The sequence below is a fragment of the Notamacropus eugenii genome, chromosome X, assembly GCF_028372415.1.
Source record: "Notamacropus eugenii isolate mMacEug1 chromosome X, mMacEug1.pri_v2, whole genome shotgun sequence".
In the NCBI taxonomy this organism is placed as follows: Eukaryota; Metazoa; Chordata; class Mammalia; order Diprotodontia; family Macropodidae; genus Notamacropus; species Notamacropus eugenii.
In genome coordinates this window covers 74,273,893-74,298,530 of record NC_092879.1, presented here as the reverse complement: position 1 = coordinate 74,298,530, position 24,638 = coordinate 74,273,893, and the positions used below count along the sequence as shown (strand labels likewise).

Genomic DNA, 24,638 nt, shown 5'->3' with positions numbered 1-24,638 from the left:
AGTTTCTAGGTTTTTCAGGACTCGCTTGTATTTGTATTTCAGAGCTTCTATTCATCTCTAGTCTTTTTATCAAGAATGCTTAGAAGTCCTCTATTCTACTAAAGATCCATTCTTTTGCTATAGGATTATATTCAGTTTTTCAGGTAAGTTGTAAGCCTTTAACTTTTACCTTTTGAAATAATGTATATTCCAAGATCTCTTGGGGTTTGGGGTTTTGGTTTGTTCTTTCTTTTTAAGAAAATTCCCAAGTCTTGTGTGGTCCTGACCGAAATTCCTTGCTACTTGAATTGCTCCTTTCTAAAATGCCTGAAGTATTTTTTTCTTTGATGTGGGAGCTCTGAATTTTGGCTCTGACATTTCTGGGACTTTTCCTTTAGGCATTCCTTTCAGGAGATGCTCAGTGGATTCTTTCTGTCTTTACTTTGCCCTCTGGTCCTAATAGATCTGGACAATTTTCATTTGTGATTTCTTGAAATAGAGTGTCCAGACTTTTTTGAGGGGGAAGGGATATCATAGTTTTTAAATGATTTTAAAATGTCCTCTCCTTGACCAGTTTACAAGGTCATTTGTTTTAAAGACACGTATCTTACATTTTCTTCTATTTTCTCCAATCTTTTGATTTTGTTCTAATATTTTTTTACTCTCATGGAGTCATTGATTTCTCTTTGGTCTAGTCTAGTTTTTAGGGTTTCCATTTATTATGTAAAGGTTTCTTTTTTAATGCTTTTTTCTCCTTCCATTTTTTTCCTCTAGTATCCTTGCCAAGAAAACCTCAAATGCGGTCACAAAGAGTCACACATGACTGAAAAATAACTGAATGACAATTTTTATTTCATTCTTTTAACATTTTGCTTCTTCTAGATATTCATGTATTCCTTGCGGAAAATCCATTTTTTCCTTTGAGTGTCTGCTTGCAGTTATTATGGAGTTTGATTTGTAACTCTTTTTTATGCTGGTCAGGGTTTTCTTTGATTTACTCATCTTTCCAGCTTTAGTTCCTAAATTGGGACTTTGCTCCCGGAACAGGTTCTACTCTGCTGTTGTGCTTTTGAGTGGGGTGGTCAAGCACTGCTTGGTATTGCCTTGATTCCCCTGGAGCTGACCTCCACCTCCTCTTTTTTAGGCCAGCCTGGATCTTTGCAGTTCAGAGGTACAAGGTCTTCAAGGCCTTCTCTGCTGTCTCAGGACAGAGTAGTAGGGAAGGACATCAAAGTCCCTGGGCCTGTGCTCTCCTGGTCTGAGTGCTGAGCCACCGAGTTCATCAGCACCAAGCTAGCAAGCTAATCATTGACTGCTGCCTCGGGATTCAGAGTGTTGAAGGCTACTGCAGAACTGTTCTTGGCCATCTCAGATTGGGTTAGTTCTGGCTTTACTAGAGGGCCCTCCTTTTAATATTGCCTCCAGGCTCCTGGCTGATTTTTTTTTTTTTTATGATACTAACTGGAGTAGATGAAATCACTGTCATTTCTGTCTGGATTTCTTGGTCATTACTTGGTCTGCTGTGAAGTTCAGGATTTTGCTGGAGCAGATGTGCTGGAGCTCAGCAGCCGGCCTCCTGCTGAGAAAGTCATCTTTGGCAGAAAGTGAGTTTGTTTTCTACGAGGAGCAGTACCTATTTCTCGTTTTTCTTTTTCTCCCTCAGTATTACAAATGTGGTGCCCAGTTTGCACTTGTCACCTTGGGAACGCTGAGTGCATACACAGCTTACACCATTGCAGTCACCCGCTGGAGGTAAGCTATGCCCCCAGAAGCCACTTGGGAGTTAGAGACATCTTCCTTTGGTGGAGCAGATTGTTCATGGCTTGGCCCGTTTTTGTTTTACAGAACTAAATTTAGAATAGAAATGAACAAGGCAGATAATGATGCAGGTAATGCTGCCATAGACTCACTGCTGAACTATGAAACTGTGAAGGTAATGCGTGAATTTCTGCTTTTCTCTACATTTTACGCTGTTGCTAAGACCTAGGACGAGTCAGATATCTTCCTGATTTTCAAGGAATGTTGGGGATTATCAATTGAGGCTGGTGGAATAAGCATTTTTGATGAAAGTTGCCTCTTCCTTGGGGAGTGCTTTATTTTTAGTTTGGTTCCATCTTAAAATTTCACCTTTTAAATGAATTTCTAAGTGATGAAAGTGTGATGACCAACTTGACTCAGAATGAAAACAGAGCTAGTTCTTCAGGCATCTTTCAAATGCTATTCTCTATGTGAAAGAGCCAGAGTTTTTTTACATCTTCTGGCTTATAAAGATGAACTTGAAAGTGGACCTGTGACAATGTGAAGGAGTAGCCAGTAACAGTGGTTAGAGTCAGGCTTATAAAGTGGGGGAAAGTACGGCATTGTGCTGCATCCAATAAAGTTGGTGATGGAGCAAGTAGCCCAGGATTTCAGAATGCAAATGGCAAGTTGTGTTTGCTGATATGTCAGTCGGGTGCATATATGCTCTTTCTCAAGGTGATTGTCCTTGTATATCCTGTAGTATTTTAATAATGAAAAGTACGAAGCTAAGAGATATGATGGATTCTTAAAGTCTTATGAGACGGCCTCCCTGAAGAGCACTTCCACCCTGGCTATGCTCAACTTTGGACAAAATGCTATATTCAGTGTTGGACTAACAACAATAATGGTTCTTGCCAGTCATGGAATTATGGCAGGTAATGGATACCTTTACCTTCTGTCTTCTGCTTTTTATCTTTGTGGACACAGACAAAGACAAGGGTTACATGTGCCATTGTTGACCATGAAACGCGTGTAACAAAGAACAACCCTATTATAGTTGGACAATTTTTCTTGGTTGAAATGGAATATGTTTTCCTGATTGTTTCTGATGTTTTCCCTTGAACAACTTTTTTTTTAACCTAGTACCACATCCTCTACTACATTAAGGGGGCATTGACTTCACTATCAGCTGGCCTTACTCTGTCTGTGTTGTATGTCTATAACATCCAGAGTTTTTTATGAACTGCCAAGGTTTCTCATTTATCCTCTTGGCCTGCCAGGTTGTAGAATTGGATAATTAGATCACCAGATTCAGAATGGGCCCATAGTCAAAACAAAAGAGTCAACAACAACTAATTTTTTAAATGGGGCACAATACGAGATAAGTAATGCTCTTCCTCTGAGTCCTGGACATTTTTCAGTTGCCCCATTTGCAAGGTTTCTTGTGAGTACCCTTCATCCCCATGATAGTAGGTATGTCATTCTCAAACATGAGTTAAGTCATAAATAAACTAAGACTGGACCACTGATCCTTTAGCATCTCCTGTTCTTACAGGCCCTGAATATGGGCTTACATCAGTAAGCAGCCAGGCAACAAACACTATGTATGAATTATGTCTTTCGGAGAAAAAAAATTTTATTTCTCTCTTTGCCCCAATTTCTCTCATAACTTTATGTTTCATGATATTAGAATGATAAACGTTTTTGTCTTCTACTTAAACTATACGATATTATCTTATAGCTTCCATGAGTATAGCAACCTAGTCTTACTTATCTCTGTATGTAATCCCCACTCTTGTGCTAGGGCACAGCGATATGCACATAGTAGGGAGTTCATATGGTTGCTGAATATGTCATGGATTTGGAAATAGGAATAGACCAGGAGTTTGCCACTTTACTGTGCTTTGAACTGTCTTCCAGAGTAGTAGACATTGAACTTCTCTCATCTGGACAAATGTCACCTAAATTCATTCTTTTCCTCGTCTAAACTCTTTTTACTTTGAGGGGCCCTAACTGTCGGAGATCTAGTCATGGTGAACGGGATGCTTTTTCAGCTTTCGCTGCCTCTGAACTTTCTGGGAACTGTGTACCGAGAGACTAGGCAAGCACTCATTGATATGAACACTCTGTTTACACTACTCAAGGTAGACACACAAATTAAAGTAAGTACTTTATTCTTTTTAAGTGTTTGAAGCCTGATGGCATGAATAGAATATGCTGGGGAGATCATCTGTTTTCACTGGCTGAACTAATTTCTTCTTTGCCAGATGAGTTAAGTGGACGATATGGTAGCCTTTTCTTTCATATTGGAAAGGTGCTTTCTGCAGAGGGACTTGCTTGGGGTTCATTTCGTTTAGACTTGACTTAAGTATTTGTATTATGCACTTGGTTTTCTTTTGTTTATAATGAATGATGCAGAATTTGTGATGGAAAAAAGTTGCTTAGAAACAGTATTCAATGAGAAATTTTTCTGCCCTTTAATGGGGAAGAGAACGGGAGGGAGGGAGTCTTTTAAAAGCCTCTTTACCTCTTCCTCTTTTCTTTCCCCATTATTTTCTTTTTTGAGCTGTGTGAAATAGAAAATTTTCTTCCTAGTTGGATGCTAAGCAGTGGGTAAAGTGGTGTGTTGTTTTCTTTTTTCTCTTTCCTGCTAGGACAAAGAGATGGCATTTCCCCTTCGGATTACACCGCAGACAGCTTCTGTGGCTTTTGATAACGTACATTTTGAATACATTGCTGGTCAGAAAGTCTTGAATGGAGTATCATTTGAAGTTCCTGCTGGAAAGAAAGTCGCTATTGTGGGAGGCAGTGGCTCAGGGTAGGTAACTTTAGAAGGTTCTGCGTTACTGATTTCCCAGCTATAACTTCATTACAGTCACTTGAAAAATGTCTACCCAATGCCAATTGAACTTAAATTATCTCCCCTTTTCTATTTCTTTCCCAATTTTAGGAAAAGTACAATAGTGAGATTGCTATTTCGCTTTTTTGAGCCCCAGAATGGTACCATCTATATTGCTGGTCAGAATATCCAAGATGTCAGCCTGGAGAGCCTAAGGAGATCTGTGGGAGTGGTGCCTCAGGTACATTTTTCCTTTTAAATATGTGATCTTTCCTTATGTTTATCATAAAGAGAAAAAAATCAGATGCTGCTGTGTGAGCAGATGTCCAACAGCAGTCAGAGTGGTGAAAACTGGGTGTCCTCAGCACCATGGTCAGATCTCATAAACCAAAAAATTGAAAACCAAAAGTGATCTGAAAAGATTTCCAAACTCAACATTTTAAAAATGAACATTAAAAATTGTTTTTACCTGTAATTGGGGAAAAATAAAATACTCTATAGAAAACGATTTCTATATCCCAACCAAATGGCTTAACTTATTTGTTACAGTTATAGATATAATGAAAATCTGAGACAGCCAGATAATTTGGTGGCTGCCAGTTTGTGTTTTCAACGGAAGAAAATAGTACTTATGTAGAGAATTAAGTTAGTAAAGCAATTTTCCATCCTCCTAAGCTTCTTTTCTATGAAGAGTAGGGAGAAGTAGTATGTTGTAGTGCATGGTGTACTGGACTTAGAGTAATGAAGATTTAGGTTCCCATCTTGCAGCTGACGTACACAGGCAGTGTGACGCTGAGCAAGACTTTGCCCTTCTCTGAGCCTTAGTTTCTTCATCTGTAAAATGAGAGGCTTGGACCAGATAGCCTCTAAATCTATGATCCTGTGACTTCCTCTCTTTCCCTTTGAACCCAAGTTGGAGTCCATTGGTAAGACTGGGAGGTATGCTTGTTTGGGAAAGCACTGGGAAGAATTCTCATTTTTCTTTATCATTTTTTTCCATATTTGCCCTAGGACGCTGTTCTCTTCCATAACACCATCTATTACAATCTCTTGTACGGAAACATGGATGCTTCCGCCGAGGAGGTTTACGCAGTAGCAAAATTGGCTGGAATCCATGAAGCCATTCTGCGGATGCCCCACGGATATAACACACAAGTTGGGGAACGAGGGCTCAAGCTTTCTGGTAACTTTGTGCTCTTTCCATTCTTTTTGTCAGGGTCGTCGTCATGCCCCCTCCCTACGCCCCTACCACGGAACAAAATCATCCAACCCCAGTCTTTTCTTGGCCGTTTGGTGGTTAATATAGTTGGATTCAAAATAGGAATTTAGTTCTTCCAAAAAAACCCACAAAAACCACATTAATTAACTTGACATTTAAAAAAAATTAAATATATATGTTCTTCAAAAATTAAAGACTGTCTTGCCCTTCCCTTCTTACTTCCCCCCCAACACACACACACACACACACACACACACACACACACACACATCATGAGTCAATTAATGATACGATCATGTCGTTGCCTCTGAATTGACCTCTAAGCTACGTAATCGGTAAGGGAAAGCTGGGCTTGCTATTTGCCTAGGAGAGTAGCAGGGAAGAGAATGATGATCTGATGGAAAACATTTTACCTGTCATCATGATTTGGGCAGCCCTGGAACTCCTAAGGAACCCCCTGAACTAGCCCTTGCTGCAGGAGCCATAGTGAAACACCTGGAGCTTGTCACATCTTTCTGGGCTCAGAAGTAGAAGAGCTGCGAAGGAGTGGGCCTAGGGGCGGACTCCCCAGCTGGGCTTGCCTGCCTATGGGGTGGGCCCACTGACGCCCACATTTCTCACATTTCTTTCACTTTGTTACACAGCTGGAAATTATGCCAGCGATCGATTTTGTTTAATAAGCAGCTTCTTAAAATGTAAATACCTATGGACCATCACATTCCATTTTTAGTGTTAAATACTTCCCTATTTTACAAATGAAGAAACAGTCTTATAGATGTTGATTGTTTTCTTTCTGACACCTATGGGCATTGTGCTGTAGGAATGTGGAGGAGCTGTATATAGAGAAGGGGAAGGAGGAGGTAGAGAAATGGGGGACATTATGGCCCTTGGGGAACAAATTGTGCATAGGGCTGACTTGAGCAAGGTTATTGTAGTTGGAGGCTTAAGGTAGCTAGAGCCACTGAGAGAGGTAGGTGAGTTCCAAAGATAAAATCCATTGATCCTAGATTTTGCCTTGGGGGTGGTTATGCATCCAGGAACCAGGGGATAAAACTTGTCTTCTTAGCTTCATTCCTTTGCCACATGGCTCCTTGTTCCCAGGACTCAGATAGAGCTCAAGCTAGTGTTGTGTGTGCCCTCAGCATCTTTTTGCCTTGGACTGCTGCAGTAGCCTTCTATCAGTCTCCTTCCCTCTAAGTCTCTTTCCATCTAACCCATCCTTTCTGTTACTTCTTGAACCAAATATAAAGTCATTTGTTCTTTAAATCTTTTTATAACTTGTCCCTTGCCTGCCTTTCCAGTCTTCTTGCACATCACTCACCTCCTCCTTACCATCTTCTGGTCCTTCTGTGCACAGGCCATTAGAACCATTAGCTCTTGTTTCTCCATCCCTTTGCAGTGACCCCAGTGCCTGGAATGCTCAGTACCATCACTCCTGCCTCCAGTTTCCCAGGCTTTCTTTACCACTTGGCTCAAGTTCCACCTTCTACAAGAGGTCTTTCCCAGTCCCTTTTCTCTGTTCCCACTCCCATTAGTCCCATTCCTTCTAAGGTTTCTTTTCATCTACGTTGTGTGCACCTAGTTATGTACATGTCTCCCCCATTAGAATGCGATCTCCTTGAGGCTAGGGATCAGGGCTTGCTTTGATCTTAGTTCCTTGCACTTCGAAGTGTCTGGCACAGAGTAAGTGCTTACTTTAACAAATGCTTCTGGACTGATTGACCGCACCCCATGGCAGCAGTATGGATTAAGCTTTTACGGATGAGGAGAAAACCTAACCACCATTTACAGCACCATTTCTGTAAAGACTGTGAATCAAGATCCAAATATACAGCTTAAAAATGACATTTTCAAACACAGCCTGTTCATAAGTTGGAGAATAGGGTGTGTGTGTGTGTGTGTGTGTGTGTGTGTGTGTGTGTGTGTGTGTGTTTGTGCACGCGCGCGTGCGTGTGTACACATGAGAGAGAGAGATTGAGATTATTTTGTTTTTTCTTGTCTATTAAAGACCTTTGTATTTCTGAACCTGTTGACTGGGCTGCACTTTCTTAAAATAAACATTATTTTCATTTCCTTCTTGGTTTAATGAATTAAGATTTGGTTTGGCATTTGACAGTTGCCTTTTTAGGTCTCATTTGGAAATAGATTTTTATGGATAAGCTCTTTATTTTTAGATGATCATTTATGTTTCCCCCTATATCCCTCCCCCTTTCCAGAGAGCAATCCCTTATGATAAGAAATCAGTAGTGGGAGGGAAAAAAGAGTTCAGCAAAACTAACCAATACTTAAAGGAAGTCTGACATGGTGTATGCAGCAGTCTGCAGCCATAGTTTCTCTCTCCCCCTGCAGCCCCCAGGTGCTAGGGGAATTGGGGGAGGGGCTACCAATTTTATAAGCAGAGTCATCTACTTAACTTGAGTATTTCAAGGATCATTGGTGTGATCATAGCCTTTCCCTGTCTTAAGTCTTTATGAGCTGTTGAAGCAGAAAACATTCATCATCCAATAGCCAGCCTTCTCATAATGAGCCTTTCTGAATTTAGCTAGTCAGGTCCTTATGTAAGATTTAACAGTCATACAGTTCAACCTCAGTACCTGAGCTGCACTGGCCTTGTTTGCAGAAACCCAAAGTTCCATTCCACAATGAGGCACGGAGTAGGACGTTAGTGAAGGGAGAGTCAGAGACGTGTGTGTAGCATTGTCAAGTTTGTTACTGATTTCTTTATTACAGTGCTAGCTTGGAATTATTTTGAAGTTTTTTTAGTTTCACATTTCTGGAGCAAAAGTATAAAGCTATATCTTTTCCCATATCATTGGACATCCAGGGGGTCTTAATGCAGCTCAAATACTCTTCCGTTTTCGGGAGAAATAGAAGTCCATACTCTTATCCTTCATAGAGTCATAGAATCTTAAAAGTTGAAAAGGCCCTTAAAGATCATTTTCTTCTCTGGACCTGTTTTTGCCTGTGTAAAAGAAGGGATTTTTAGTAAATGGTCTCTAAGGTTTTTTTCAAGCTTTGACATCCTACGATTCTAGGTTACCTAGTCCGGCCTTCTAAGCAATGCAGGCATCCTCTGTACAACACCTCTAGCCTTTGCTTGAGTGCTTCCGTTGAGGAGGAGATGAATTAACCAGTAATTTAAGACTTAGGCAAACTAGCTTAAAGAAGAAAATAGTGATAATAGAACAAGAAATTTAACTAGCTCCAGCCTAGAGATAAGAGAAGGCTGGGTGCTAAGGGAAGAGGGATCTGAAGATTGTATCCAGTAGTCTACACATGACCACCCAGAAGATTTCTTGAGAAGGGTTCAAGAACTGGGCTGGCATATGAGACCTTCAACAAGAAATCTAGCAGGAGATGGTACAGAATGTACTTTGGTATGTGGGAGAATGTTTTGACTAAGATAGATGGTGTGAGTGGGGACTGCCCTCATTTAACTAGTCCGATTGGTTATCCTCAAGTTAATCCCAGACTATGGTCAGGTGTTGTGGTTGTGACCAAATGAATAGATGGTAAGCTGTAAAATAAATTGTTAGGGACTTACTCTAGAAATTTCTCTTTGGAGTACTTCCTAGCACTAATATACTTTCATCTTTTATCATCTATACTTCCAATCTGTAATACTTTACCATATTCAGAACGTTGAACCTCAGGTGCTTCACTCTTAAAAGAAAAAAATTAGTAAATTGCACTTAGTATGCTGTACGTAGGCAGGAATGTATACGAGTATGACGTAGTGGAAATACCCCTGGACCAATAGTCAGGAGATGAGCGTGGTAGCCCAGGCCTTGCCGTAACTAGTTTTCTAACTGAGCAGTTCACTTTCTGGACCAGAATTTTCTTCATCATCTAGAAAATGAGAAGGTTGGATCTCCCTTCCAACTTTCCAGAAATATGATTTTATTTCTGTTGTAAATTTCTAAAAGGAAGTTATGAGAAGAGTAGAGAGTAAATATCTCTAATCTTTGAGGATATTGTGGAAAATATCCTTCTATACTGTCAAGACTGTTTTATGTGAGTGCCAGAAACAGAAATGAGACTGTGGCTCATTAGTCTGATCTAGTCAGACATTTATACCTTAAAGCATAAAGCACCAAACTGCAAATTTCATTTTTTCCCCAAAATTCTAGGTATCCTACTTAATCTCTTCCGTTTGTTATCAGTTCCCTAAGAATGAAGTTCTTTATCTGTAGCATGTTGTTGTAATATACTCAAGGATTTCTCCTGTAACCTCAAGTACTGTCTAGTAGACATATTTCTGAGAATACTGCCACTGGGTATTTTGTGGCTGCTAGTACAACACTTAAGGTGTTCACCTGTTTGTTATTCTGTCATTGTAATCTCAAATCAAAGTTGTATTCTCTACTTGCCTTACTTGTTGGCACAGAAAATTCTATCTTCAAATTTACATTCTTGTGAATGGAGATGCTCCCTAAATTCCTCACATTTGCAACTTAGATGCTGTAACTAAAAATGACCAGTGTTGTTCAATTCAGGAGTGCTAGGCAATGTGGAGGTTGTCCCCTGGGGATGGATGGAAATTCTGGGGCCGTCGTATACGAGTCCATCCCTTACCTACCATAAGAGGTTTTTGGTTTTTTGTTTTTGCCAGGTGGAGAAAAACAGCGAGTAGCAATCGCCAGAGCCATTCTGAAGAATCCCCCTATCATTCTCTATGATGAAGCTACGTCATCATTAGACTCCATTACTGAAGAGGTAAATTAGGGTGACGCTGGAAAGACTTGCTTTGTCTTACTTAGAAGTTAGTCACTGTAAAGGAGCTGTATTCTTTCAGGGTTTTGATCCCATTCAAGTACAAGTGGTCAGTAGGAGGTGCCATTGAGCAGAGGAAGGCAGACCTTTTCCTTGGGTTGGCCTCAAGATTGCCAAGTTGTATTGAGCCCGACATAGGGATGTCAAGTCCATTTGCAAACTTGTCTCTAGTTGGAACCGTGTGACAGCCTATGCCGCAGCCCTAACCCTGCCTCACCCGAAGCTGTTGGAATTGCCTTGGCTGCTTACTGAGGCAGAAGCCTCTTGTCCCTCTCATATGGAGGTGCCTGGTTGCCACTTAACACTCATTAAAATAAGTCATGTAAATGCTTGTGACATGCTGCACACCACAAAGCCTCTTGCTCATCATGGAGCAACTCACTAAGATGCAAGTCAGGTACACGGTAACCTGCAGCGCTGCTATCAATTTATATTCATTTCACAGGGAGGGCTGTGAAACATCAGGATGTTGTGACACCAATGTCATGACACCACCACGGCAACTGCATCAGCCTTCATAACCACATCCTTGCATTAAATACAAAAGTCTCAGCAGCAACAGTAATTTCATGAACTAATCTCCTTATCTAGAACTGAAAATAGGTGGATGTTGTTTTGCCAATTGTCCCCACTTGTCTGACTTCTTATTTAATATACATGGGAACATCTGGTGTTAAGGGATAGAGCAAGCTTCCGATCTCATTGACTGCATGTTCGAACAGCCTTTTGGGCAGGGAGGTATATTTTCAGTGGACAAAATTTGGTCCACAGCTTTACCTGAATTGTTTTAATTATAAGACAGGTTATTAAACCCAGAGTTCTCCTGTACCTTGAAAGTGACCCTGATCAGGGCCATCCCCATGTCAGCTGCCTGTTATCATTCAGTAGTTTTCAGTTATATTTGACTCTCCATGACCCCATTTGAGGTTTTCTTGGCAAAGACACTGGAGTAGTTTGCCATCTCCTTCTCTAGCCCATTTTCAGATAAGGAAACTGAGGCAAACAGGATGAAGTGGGTTAAGTGACTTACCCAGGGTCACAGAGCTAGTAAGGGTCTGAAGCTGGATTTCAACTCAGGTCTTCCTGACGCCAGGCCTGGCACCCTATTAGCTGCCTACAAAGTATAATATGAGAAATGTCCTGAGTTCTCCACCTTGTTAAATATATCTCCTCTCAATTATCCTGAAATTCTCACCATAAGTCATTCCAGTGGGTTTGAAAGCCACTGTTAAAATGTAGGTGATGAGATTTGAGAAGGGAGGAGTGTTAAAGCCTTAAATTCCTCAGGTAACATGGTGGATACATGGAGACTGGAGACCTGAGTATGAATCTTACTTCAAACAGGAGTCACTTGACTGCACAGAGCCTCATTTTCCTCTTCTGTGAAATTCTCATAGTAGTCACACCACTTGCCTCACTGCATATTTGCAGACCTTAAAATGCCAGATAGGCAAGAGGTATTATTATTGAGTGAACACACTGGAGCACCCTGGAATTTGCCCTCAAAATATTGCCCAATGAAGAACCCTGAACATTGCAGGGGGATAAGGACGCCAGGATAGCAAAGTAAAACACAAGAGATGCCACTAAAAGCAAATTGCTTTCACACCTTCCCATTCCTCCCCCATTATCTCCCACTATCATTTTGTCACCGGTCTGTAGTTGTAGCCTTTTTTGGCGTTGCCTCTGCTGTTAGAATGCAGACTCCTTTCTTTGAACAACCACATATAGTAGGCCAGAATTTATAACTTTGTAATACGCTTGGGTTCTTGGGGCTATCTATATGGAAGGCAGTTTTCCTGTTTGCCTTTATTTGCCACATTTAGAGCAAGTTTGTCAAACACAGGTCACTTTTTCTACTACACAGCTGTGCTTTAAAAGCAGATGCTATCAATGTATTTTCTGGAAAAATCAGAATGGTTTTCTAAAGAAAGTTCACTTGTGTTTAAAAAAACCAAAAACAGAAAAGAACCAGCACAGAGTCTTGATCTCCGCCCCTCCTGGCACTCTGTTAAGGGACAAGTAAATCTCCCTTTGCCAGCCCCAGCCTCTTTGGGCGGTCGTAAGCTTTTTTGTCCACTGCTGTCTGGGTCATACCTCGCATTTTGCTCTTCTCTCGTTGAGTAGATGAGAAGGATACAGACAGACAGTATGTTTATCATCGATGCTCTACATGTTGCCAGTTGACCAAGATTTTTCTATAAGATAGCAAGCTTCCTTTCCCTCTGGCATCTTTGATACACACTTTTTTTCAGAGAAATGTAGCCTGCCTTGAATCTCTGAGTTATTCTTTGTCATCTTTGTGTTTTGGCCATCCTTTCTTTCTTGTGCTTACTCCTATCCACAGATTAGTTCAAGCATTTGTCATTGTCCTAAGTTGTTAAATATTAATTTGCAGCGTTAAATGCTTAGACTGACTTTCCTTCAGGAAACATGTGAGGAGGGTGTGTGTGTATGTGGACCCATGTACACGTGCGGTTTGCCTACTCTGTCAATCTTATTTTCCTTGTCCATCTCCCAATTTACAGAATATCCTCAGTGCCATGAGGGATATGGTGAAACACAGAACATCTATTTTCATCGCACACAGATTATCAACAGTGATTGATGCAGATGAAATCATTGTCCTGGACGAGGTGAGAGAGTATTACTTTCCAAAGTTTAGTCATCTGAGAACATTGGGATTTGTTTTAATGGTGAGGCAGAAGCTAAAAATAGTTCTAGGAGAATATGTGAAATTCATAAGATGAGAGATTTAGAGGTAGAAGGGATCTTCGAGACCATTCAACCCATTCCCTTCATTTCATTTTAAGATGAAGGAGCTGAGGCCCAGAGAAGCCACAGGAGTAGTAAGAAGCTTAGCAGAGTCGGAATGGGAGCCCAGCGCCTCTGATGCCACATCCAGCGCTTTCTCCACTGTGCTGGGATGGAACTATGACAGAATTCCATTTTGAGAGGTCTTCTTTTGGTGGCAAATCAAGTAATAGAGGCATTTCCTTTTTGGATGTGGCCTTGGGACAGATGACCTCTGTAGTCCCTTCTAACACTGAGATTCCCTGACTTTGTAATAGCACCTAGAAAGCCTGTGATAACTCATTGTGTATCAAGGTATTGAAGGCAAAACTGACAGCATTACAGGACAGCATTAAACGTAGGAATGATAGAAGCAGTTTCCACAGGGAATATGTATAATGATTAATTCCCCCATTTCCTCTTCAACTCTAAGTGAAACCTGCTGCTGAGCAATTGGCATTTTTGCCATGTTACCTATTTTCCTTAGACCCTTTATGTCCCAAAAGAAAATTATCCCTCATGTAGCATGGTGATTTTCCAACCCAGCCACTGTAAGGAAAAGGAAAGAAAAGTGACAGCATGTTTCATTTCTTTTGAAAGAGTTGCTCTAAGATTGTGCCATCTAATTGTGCTGAAAATCAGCATAAGACTGTTGTGATTGGTGACCTTTGGAAATTATTATCATTTCTCTTGTCTCCTTCCCGAGGAACAAGTAAATGGAGGAAGAGAGGAAAAAAATCCTCCTATTGGACAATTTCTGCCATTAGTCACTTTCTACCTTCCATTTCAGCTTTTTCTATGGTTATTTTCCCCTTATATCAAACAAATAAGCCCATCAATTTGCTATAATTTTCATAGCCCTGAGTACAGATAGAGGAAGCATTCTTGCTCACCTTTTATATATCAAATTACTTGGCGGGATCTGTGGGCCACTGTGGTTTATTCACACCAATAAAAGGTCCGATGAAGCATTCAGTTGCATGATATGTATATACAATCAATTTCCGTTTTCTGTTGCCCTGAAACCTTAGATCCTTTTATTGGTTTGATCATAACACCATTAGCCTTCATTATAAAATGGACTACTTTTCCTGTCCCCAATTTGTGGTCACATGGTACGTTAGGGGATCTGTACCAGAATGTTTGAATTAGAAACTTGGAAAATATCCCTGATATTATTGCCACTTAAGTAACACGGACACTGTCTGCTGTATTCTGGTGCTGTACACTCATGTGGTTATAGCCTTTCTTACACATAGCATGTGAGCATGGATTAGCAGGCTTATGCATACCTCTCTAGTTTGCCACTTTGAGGCTTTAGGTAATACTCTAATTTTTAACAAATCAGAACTAGTTTGTTAGTAGCAGCAGAACATGTAAGTGGGTTTAATACTGAAATAATCTGCTGACCTTTCTGAGTTGATGTGGCTGAAAAAGTTCCTCACCTGCCAGGCAGTCTTGTGAGAAAACCTTCCTAATAGCAGGTTTACACAGTCTTTCTCTCAAATGCATTTCAGACTCATCACATCCAAAAAAATGAAACGCTACCTTTCCCCTCCAAGCCATCCATCCCTCCTCCAGACTTAACCTATTTTGGGTGGGCACTACCAGGTTTAGCACCTGAGAGTCATTCTTCACTTTTCCCTCTTCCTCATCCTCAATATTCTAGCAGTTAGTTGATAAATCTTGTCAGTTCTACAGCTACAACGTGTCTACCGTCTATCCTCTCTCCCTCCTTACACTGTCTCTCACCAAGATTGCTGAAATAGCCCCCTAATTGGTCTTCCTGCTTCCAGTTTCTCTCCTCTTCAATATGTTCTTCACATAGCTGCCAAATTGATGTCACTAAAAGCATGTCTGACCATGTCACTCCCCTACTAAAAAAGATCTTCAACGGCTCACTGTTACCTCTAGGATAAGATATCAGATCTTGAGGTTAGCATTTCTAGCTCTCCATATCTCATTCCTGTTTGCCTTTCTATATAGTCTACGCAGCCTCTATTCAGTCAGAGTACCCATATACAGCATTCCGTCTCCCTCTCCGTGCCAGATCAAATGTATTCTTTCCCCACTCTGTCTCTTTCAATTTCTAGCTTTCTTCAAAGAGTAGTTCCATTTTCATGATCCACACTGTCCCTTTCTTGATCCCCCAACTGTGTTCTCTGGCTCTTCAGACTCCTTTGTTTTATGCTGTATTTGCTTATCTGTGTACATTATCTCAGGAAGCTCCCTGAGGACAAGTAAGTATTATGTTGTTTTTCTCTTTGCAGCCTTAGTACTTAGCACATAGTAGGCACTTAATAAATTTTGATGGAATTTAACTGAGTTACTTTGCAGCTTGCATAAGACCAATCATAGCTCATGCTTGGTTGCACATAGCCTTTGACAATCCAGGGTCATCTCCACACTATGATGGTGCATTGTCCTGGAGCCTTCACTGCAGACATTTTCTAATATTTTTCCCCTGTATTCTTAGATTGTGAGAGGCGATCACATGGCTGCTATCATTCTATGCCTTTTACTGCATGGAATCACAGTGACATTTACTTTGGAAGGAAGTGCCTAAGTGTCCTTTCAATTTGAAGGATCCCAAAATGGCAGCCAAGAGAGTAAAGATTGGTTGAGGAAAAGAGATAGAAGATTATACTCGCCGCAGGGTTAATTTCCTTGTTCCCAATGCAACAGAGCCTCTATTTTTCTGCTCTTGCTTATAGCTAGGCTTCAGTCTTGTTCATTCCCTCACAGGAACAACTGTAGTTGTTGAGCTCATGACCAGGCAGTAGGATGAGCACTGTAATGGAAAGAACACAGGACTGGGATTTGGGACCCATGGATCCCAAGCAAGTCTGCCTCTCACTGACCTTGTTATCTCATGAACCACTCTATATTGACCATAATCTGCTGGATAACTTGCAGATCCCTTTCAAATCTAAACCTAGAGTTATATATGATTTTATTCATTTCAACAAACATTTAGTTTTTTTTAAAAAATTAATTAATAAAAATCGTTTTCTCTCACTCTCATCATGACACACCCTCTCATCCCCAAATGGGGGAGAAGTCTGAAAAGAATAACAAAACTCTTGAAACAAATATGTAAGGTCAAGCAAAGCAAGTTCTCACATTCGCTACATCTGAAAAATATGTTTCCACTTGCATCCTAAGTCTATCACGTCTATGTCAGGAGGTTGGTAACATGCTTTATCCTTGTTCCTCTGCAATTGTGGTTGGTTAATGTGTTGAACAGAGTTCTTAAGTCTTTGAAAATTGTTTGTCTTTTCTAATGTTGTTGTTATGGTGTAAGTTAAACAAACTATTATGTGCCTACTGTGTGTCAGGCACTGAGGATAGTTATGAAGAGAAAAATAGAACAGCCTCTGCATTCAAGGCCTCATGTAGGAGGTAGCACTTGAACTCATTTTGGCAGAAAGTTAAAGATTGCACCAGGGGTATTGGGAGGGAGAGAAAATAGATTTTTATTAGTTGGAAAAAACCACAACTAAATGTTTGTTTGAATTGAAACAAATCCTATATAACAGTAAGGGCAGCTAAGTGGCTCGGTGGATAGAGCACTGGGCTTGTAATCAGGAAGACTCACCTTCCTCACTTCAAATCCAGCCTCAGACACTTACTAGTTGTAAGTGTCTAAGTCACTTCATCCTGTTTGCCTCAGTTTCTTCATTTGTAAAATGAGATGGACAAGGAAATGGCAAACTGCTCCAGTCTTTTTGCCAAGAAAACCCCAAATGGGATCTCAAAGAGTCAGACATGACTAAAGTGACCCAACAACAACAAATATATAACTGACTTTAGAGCTGAAATGGATCTTGCAGTCATTCACCTGTAATCCCTTCATGTTATAGCTGACAAAGCTAAGGCCCAGAGTGGTGATAACATAACTTGAGGTGGAATGTAGTTAGGGGAGCATTAAGTAAAACCATTTTGGCTAGAGTATATGGAGAGCATATGACAGGAGCCTGCCTATGTGAAATAAGTTTGGAAAGATAGGTCGGAATTAGGTTGTGACCAGACTTACTGGCCATCCAGGCCAGCCCCTTTGTTTTACAGATGAGACTACTGAGGACCAGGGAGGGAGTCCCAATCCACCCTAGGATTGAATATGATTGTCATTAACTGGATTGATTAAAGACTTTTTGGAATTTGGTACCAGAATGCCAACAGATACCGCAAGCTGGAAGGGGAATTAGATACTGTCTGCTCCAAACCCCTTTGTTGTCTAGTGCCTGTGCAGAAGAGGCTAGAGAGGGGAAGGGATTTGACCAAGGGTACAAGGAAAAGGGATGGGATTATGACCACCTGGAATCCCAGCCATGGGCTTTCTGCCCTCAACCATTGCCTACTCATCACAGATAGGTTGCCTAGGACTTTGTCTTGGAACCAACTAAGGATCATTTGGGGAGGGGACCAATAAGACCCTAGCTATTAGTGTTTTGGTGGCAGCGTTTTTAAATGAGAGCGTTGGACAAGAGCAGGAGTTCTTACCTTTTTTGTGGCACAGACTCCTTTGGCAAGAGTCTGGTAAAACCTGTGGACTACTCAGAATGATGTTTTTAAATATATCAAATAAATACAGGAGATTAGAGGAAACTAATTATATTGAATTACTGTTATCAAAATATTTTTTAAAAGTTCACAAATCCTAAGTTAATGACCCCTGAACTAAAGTGCTTTCTAAGATCCCTCTCCAAATGCTAATATTAAAATCACCCAGCATTTATTAAGTAGCTACCATGGGCAAAGTGCTATGCTAGGTATTAGTAATAGAAAAACATGAATGAAACATTTCTTGCCTCAGGAGGTTTACCTTCTACCAGGATCCATCTATAGTTGGACTTAACATGTATAGAAGGAGGAGAGGGAAACAGTGTCAGGGACTGTCCTGAGCACTATTTGATCCTCACAACAACCCTGGGAAGTAGGTGCTATTATTATCCTCATTTTACAGTTGAGGAAACTGAGGCAGACAGAGATTAATTAACATGCTCAGTCATACAGCTGATATCTGGGGCTGCATTTGAACTCAGTTTTCCCGACTCCAGGCCTAGTGCTCCATCCTCCATGCCAGCTAGCCACCTCTTTATGTAATTTTTATATATTTGCATAAGTAAATATATGATCATTTGAGGGAGAGATCATGAAAAACTTAGGGAAACTTTGGGTGGGGCAAAATGAACCAAATTCAGATATTCCCAGGAAGTACAAACCGAAGAGTCACTTGGTGAAAAGACTCCAGAATCACACCTAGTCAGTGTTTCCAGTAACAGGCGTACAAGTGTGTGGTATTTCTGTGTTAAAAACATGTCTCTCATCTCATCCCCTCTCACCGCTGTTACCCTGGTGTGGGCCCTGTGTGCCTCATGCTGGTGGCTCTCCCCACTCCAGTCCATTCTCCACTTAGTTGCCAAAAGGATCCTAGTAAGGTAGAGGGCTAACCCTCAACACAGACACGCACAGACACACACACACAGACACACAGACACACACACACACAGACACACACACACACACACACAGACACACACACACAGACACACACACACACAGACACACACACACACACACACACACACACAGACACACACACACACACACACACACACACACACACCCCCTTTCTTAACCCCTCTCCAGTAGTTCCCTAATACCTCCAGGATTAAATATGAGATCCTGTTTGGGTTTTCAAGCTCTTCACAGTTTTGCCCCTCCTTGCTTGGCCACTACTGCAGTATTTTATTCCCTCCCGCACACTCCAGGAAGCAGCAACACTGGCCCTCTTGCTGTCCCTTGCACATGACAGTTCATCTTTCCACTTGGCCTCTGGTCCAGCTGTCCTCCATGCCTGGAATGTTCTCCCTCCTCATCTCCACCTTCTCGCTCCCATAACTTTAAGACAGCACAAAATCCACCTTTTGCAGGAGGCCTTTTCCACTCCTCCCCACTACTTGTGCCTTCCTGAGATTACCTCCCGTTTACCAGTTATTTCTTTTATATGTACACAGTGGTTTGCAAGTTGTCTCTTCCGCTAGAATGTGAGTTCCTCAAATTAAGGACTGAGTTATTGTCTTTCTTTGTATCCCCAATGCTTAGTGCAATGTCAGGCACACAGTAAGTGTTTAATAAATGCTTGTTGATATGCTAGCATTATGCTGATTGCGTCAAGCTTAAAGCATTGTGGGGTCTCCTAATGAGATCTTTAGTCACTCAAAAGAGTTTGTCCTGTCTCCCCACACAAGACAAAGCAAGTAGGTAGAGCAGATCTCTAGGTGATTATATGCAGTTGAACCCTTTGGGCAGGTCTTGTAGATGGACGATGAACTGGGCCCAAAATTGACTTAAAATAGATCCACTTAGATTGAGAAATTGTCCAGAGTAATAACCCTTTTAATAACCCTAAAACAGAGGTCTGCCCAGGTTTTTTACATCAGTTTTGTCTTGATACTCTGTGGCTGAAAGTCATTGAATACGTTGAATACACTCTCCAAAGAATAAAAGTTGTGGTTTGTCAAAGGGAGGTCGAGCAGTACATGATGAGGATGAGTAGGCTGCCATGGAATTCTGTAGGGGACTTCTGCAGGAGTAGTAATGGAAAGGATATCATTGAAGAGGTGTTTGACCAGAAAAGGAAGTGGGCTGGCCGTGTGACAAGGGTGAGGAACAGCCGGTAGATAGCCCTGGTGCTCCATTGGTGTCTATACAATGCAAAAGACCGGTGACTTATTTGGTGGACTTTTCTTGGGAGGACAAGGAAGGGTCTGACAAAATGAAGATGCTTCAATAGGTTCTAATCTGTGTCATTGGAGGGAGAATATCTAGATTGATGAGATCAGAAATTGAAATATCAAAGATGATGATGTGTTCAGTTGATTAGGAGGAGCATACTGCATGGCATGTTTTGGGATACCCTGGCTCTCAGGGGTTCTTCAGGTTTCTTATAGTATGGGCAAAAGCATTTGATTTGAAGTGTCACCTTAGTTCTCAGCCTTACCTAAGTGGGGAAGTCAACCTCTCTGGGCCTCCATTTCCTTAACTCTAAAATGAGAGGGTTGGACTAGACAACTTCTGAGCTACTTTGGACCTCCAAATCTATGATTTTATAAACATAATTCTACTGTAGTTATGTTTCTGACAGAAACTAAATTTATTTAGGACAGCCCTCTTGGATCTTATTCTTGATAAAATATCACTTTACCATGGCAAAAGCCTTTTATTTTTGTATATTCTTGGGTAGGACTCCATGGGGATCAGTGATCCATGAAGTCTTATATCTCAGTGAAGTGCTTCCTGGACTGAGAAAAGATCATGGACCCTTGTTTTCAGAGTGGATAGGAATTTCAAAGCGATATAAAATGCCCAGCGTACACTCAGAAGGGTCCAGGGCAAATCCCAGATTTCTGTTCCTTACAGGCATATCTGTAAAGGTCCTGTCACTTAACACCAGAAACAGCAAGAAAAGAGACAAGATCCATCTTGTCTCCCCTCATGTTGCCCAGTGGCTGTCAAAACAAAGCCAAGTAACCACAGATGAAAATTTGGAATCTGTACCAGGTCTACATAGTGTTCAGGTTAATAGCCTTTATTAAAAAAGATAGTCAGACACTGAAAGAAATAAATCATCATGCAGAGATCTTTTCATTTTGAAGTTCATGTGCAGGCTTGGGGTATTTCTGTTTTGAGTGCATTTTTTAAATGGTAGCAGAGTGTGCAAATTTCATCTTTTAAAAATTTCTTCCCATCCCGCCTGTTCATCAGAACACAACATTTACAATGTGGTTCTTCTCAGTTAACATGGTGCCCAGGACTTGGCTCTCTACTGGAATAGTAGCAAGGAGGTCGGTCATGGGGTACCCTACCCTTCTTCCTCAATTTTTCTGCCTACAAAATGGAAAGGGAATGTTTTCCTGGAGTCTTGCAAAATTCTTAGGAGCCAAAATAGTATGTAAGTTCATTTTTTATTAGTTATTTGACCTAATTTGTTTTGTTTGTGTTTTAGGGTAAAATAGCTGAGCGAGGAACCCACAGTGATCTCCTCGCCAACACTGGGAGCATCTATGCAGATATGTGGCATGCCCAAAGCAACCCTATGGCAAATAATATTCTTAGGTGGGGAGCGAGGAGAAAGCTGACATCCAAAGAGGAAGAAAGGAAGAAACTCCAGGAAGAAATTATCAACAGTGCTAAAGGCTGTGGAAACTGCTCCTGCTAAACTCCTCAAGGCATTTCAATTGTGTCTTTAAAAAACAAACAAGAAAACTTTGACACATTTGCACTGAATCAGAATTCCTCATTTATTTAAAAACAAAATTGGAAAATCTGACATTCCCCTCTTGTAAAATTCTTTTCTGAGGTATCAGTTCTTTGGCCAAAGGATTTTCTTTCCCCGTCTTTCCCAGTCTGTCTCTTATTCTCCTTCTCTCTGCATTACCCCAACACCACCCCCTCCCCCCTAAAAAAAACCCACCCCACTTTTTTTTTTTCTAGTATCCTTTTATTCCAACATTTACCATTAGAAGATAAAACACCACCAGCCACTCCCGGGATTCTTCAGTTGTTTGAATGGTCACATTAGAACTGCGCAAAACCCGATTTACTGTTCTCTACATTGTGACTGGTGTAACTTCCCCCACTGTGATTGATTGGTTAAAGAGGTCGTCTCCATACCCAGCTAAATCATGAGTCTGCACATTATTGTAAACTCTTTAAAATTCCTTTATGCTAACAATTTGGTTAAAAAGAGTTTCTATCCTCAAAGAGAAAAAAGAAAGAAAATGTTTTATAGTTGCCTGCCTTCTTGAAATATTGCATTGATCTGAAAACTAATTAATAAGCACATTCAAAGCCACAGATTTCCAGACCTGCTTTATAGGTCATCTGTGCTAGTCCATAAAACGCCTTCCTACCTTACATTGTTTCAGGTGTTTTGGCGGAGTAATTCCCTTGAACCAGTGTTGGCAAGGAAGATGTTCCACTGAGGCCTGAGACTGAAATGGATAGTTTTGGCAGATGGGCAGGTGATTCTTAGAGCTTTCAGCATAATTTGAAAATAACCCTTCAGATTGAAGGAAACTTAAATTTGTTCTTTTTCTAAATGTTCTTTCCTTTTACCATCTGAAATTATGCGGGGGGATGATGGGTTTTTTTGAGTGAAGCCACTTCCATTTAAAAATCATTAGGGATTATTAGGAACCCAGGGAGGATTAGTCCTGCTCTCTAGCTGAGGTACAAAGATCATTAATGTCAGTTGCCACTTCAGGTTCTAGGTAAGATCTTCTCTCTTGGCTCAGCAATTGGATGTGTTCCCACTTTGCTGTGTAGCAGAGAGGAACCCAACAGGTAGTCAGGTTTTACCTTCCAGGAATAATTAGCCAAACTCTTTGATACTTGTGTAAGTTGATGACTGGACTCTCTTTTCTACTGTGCACTTCTTTTATTCTCATGGGTGGTCATTATTCATTTTGAAAACCTTTCTGATCTCCTATAGTGTGGAAGAATTCACACAGAGTTGTATATAATAAGATTTTCTTTTCTCAGAAAAAAAAATCAGATTATTTTAGTTGTTATTATTTTGAGGTTTTAATGTGCATTGTGTAACAGGAAATATGGGAGTTCATATAGGTTTATTTATGTTTATTGAATCAGTAGATAGATACCTGGATCTTACCTAACTCAGGTATCCAATTTTATTATGTCAGAGTAAGTCTAGGGAAATGAGTAACTGGAAGCCAGTACTTTTAAAGGGATAGTCTTTGACACCAGAAATATGTGAAGCAGGAACCTGCTTTTAAGGTTGACATTAAGAAGAAAGTGCTTAATCAGCTGTAAAATGTTATTCAAACATTACATCCTCTTCAGCCATAGGTATTACTGATACCCTGAGGAATAAAACCACTGTTTCCTTTGTCTTTCTTTCAAACCAAATCCGTCACATTACTGGAAGTGTGGTACAGCGCTCCGTGTCGCTGTTTCTCCTTTGGCCCTCTGTTTTAGGTATTTTCTTTAGCTCAGAGGAGAAAATACAGTGCCCTGATTTGGAAGTCAGGGGACCTGAGTTTACGTCTTTCCAGCAGTGTGACCTTTGGCAAATGACTTTCTTTCCCTGGACCTCAGTTTTCTCATCAGTAAAATGAGGATTTTGGACTAGATGATGGTCTCTGATCCATCTCGCTCTAAGTCTATGATCCTCTAAAAATAAAGCTCAGTTAAACAATCAAGAAGATAGGCATGAAATAACCTTTCTTAAACACATACGTGTATGTTCAGAGTAAAATCTCTCAGGAGACAAATAGGACACTTGGTTAAGGAAGGGCCAGGATTATTTAAATGTTGCAGGTAAGCTTGTCTAGATGTGATCTGGAGTCATTGCAGTCAGGTTTCGGGGCATTTTCATTGGATAATTAGGCAGCATATTCAGTATGTGGCCTGAAAAATGCAGTTGTCCTGGGGTCAGAACCATGACTTGGAAGAAAATGTCTTTTCTTACAGAATCATAGGATAGTAGAATTTTAAAAGACCTCTGGCACAATTGAAAGCAACCTCTTCTTTTTGTAAATGTATCACAATGACCACTTTGGATTCTAGAACTTTTGAAATGTAGAAGGGTCCTTGGAGATCTACCAGAGCCAGCCCCTTAATTATTTTCCCAAGAGAACATCCAGGTACCTCAAAATGAAGTGAGCTGGGGACAGCTAGATGGCACAGTGGATAGAGCACTGACCCTGGAGTCAGAAGGACTTGCGTTCAAACGTGACCTCAGACACTTACTAGCTGTGTGACCCTGGGTAAGTCACTCAACTGATTGCTGCTGGGAGCTTCGTTTTCTTCTCTCCCTCTCCCCACCCCCAATGAAGTGAGCTGCCCAATTTCACACAGTCTAGTCAGTCAGTGGCAGAGCAGTGACTTGAATCCAGGGCTCTCAGTTCCCAATACAGTCCTCTTTCCGTTCTGCCACCCTTGTTGTCCCTGTCAGGAATGAGCAAGGACAGTGACAGAGAGGCCATGCTCCAACCCAGCCGGTAATTATGGTAGTTCAATATGATGACATAAAAGCTCTTCCCAAGGTAAGTTGAAAGAAGAGCTTCTTTGGATCATTTAATTAGAGTAAATGCCAAAGGAAAGGGCACTTGGTCCATACCGAAGCCATTTTGCATTATAATATATAAGCAAGCGAAAGGGCTACGGGTGGTGAGGTGGGGTTGTCTCGAAGTCAGGGCTGCAGAATAAAATGCTTTTTATAAAAAATATTTGCTCGGAATATGCTGCAGCTTTGAAATCTGAGTT

At 40.9% G+C, this 24,638-nt stretch overlaps 1 protein-coding gene across 2 annotated transcripts in view; it reads left to right on the top strand.

Moving 5' to 3' along the window:
• The window catches only part of ABCB7 (ATP binding cassette subfamily B member 7), a 97,349-nt gene extending 75,714 nt beyond the window's left edge, over positions 1-21,635 (top strand). For both annotated transcript variants that reach the window (XM_072626404.1, XM_072626405.1), the window contains exons 7-16: positions 1,643-1,731; positions 1,825-1,912; positions 2,480-2,654; positions 3,724-3,881; positions 4,374-4,537; positions 4,670-4,799; positions 5,570-5,741; positions 10,390-10,493; positions 13,079-13,186; positions 21,355-21,635. In XM_072626404.1, the coding sequence (XP_072482505.1) occupies positions 1,643-1,731; positions 1,825-1,912; positions 2,480-2,654; positions 3,724-3,881; positions 4,374-4,537; positions 4,670-4,799; positions 5,570-5,741; positions 10,390-10,493; positions 13,079-13,186; positions 21,355-21,567 (1,401 nt within the window). In that variant the 3' untranslated portion in view covers positions 21,568-21,635. The remainder of the gene's footprint in view (positions 1-1,642; positions 1,732-1,824; positions 1,913-2,479; positions 2,655-3,723; positions 3,882-4,373; positions 4,538-4,669; positions 4,800-5,569; positions 5,742-10,389; positions 10,494-13,078; positions 13,187-21,354) is intronic.
• Positions 21,636-24,638: the final 3,003 nt, after the last annotated feature.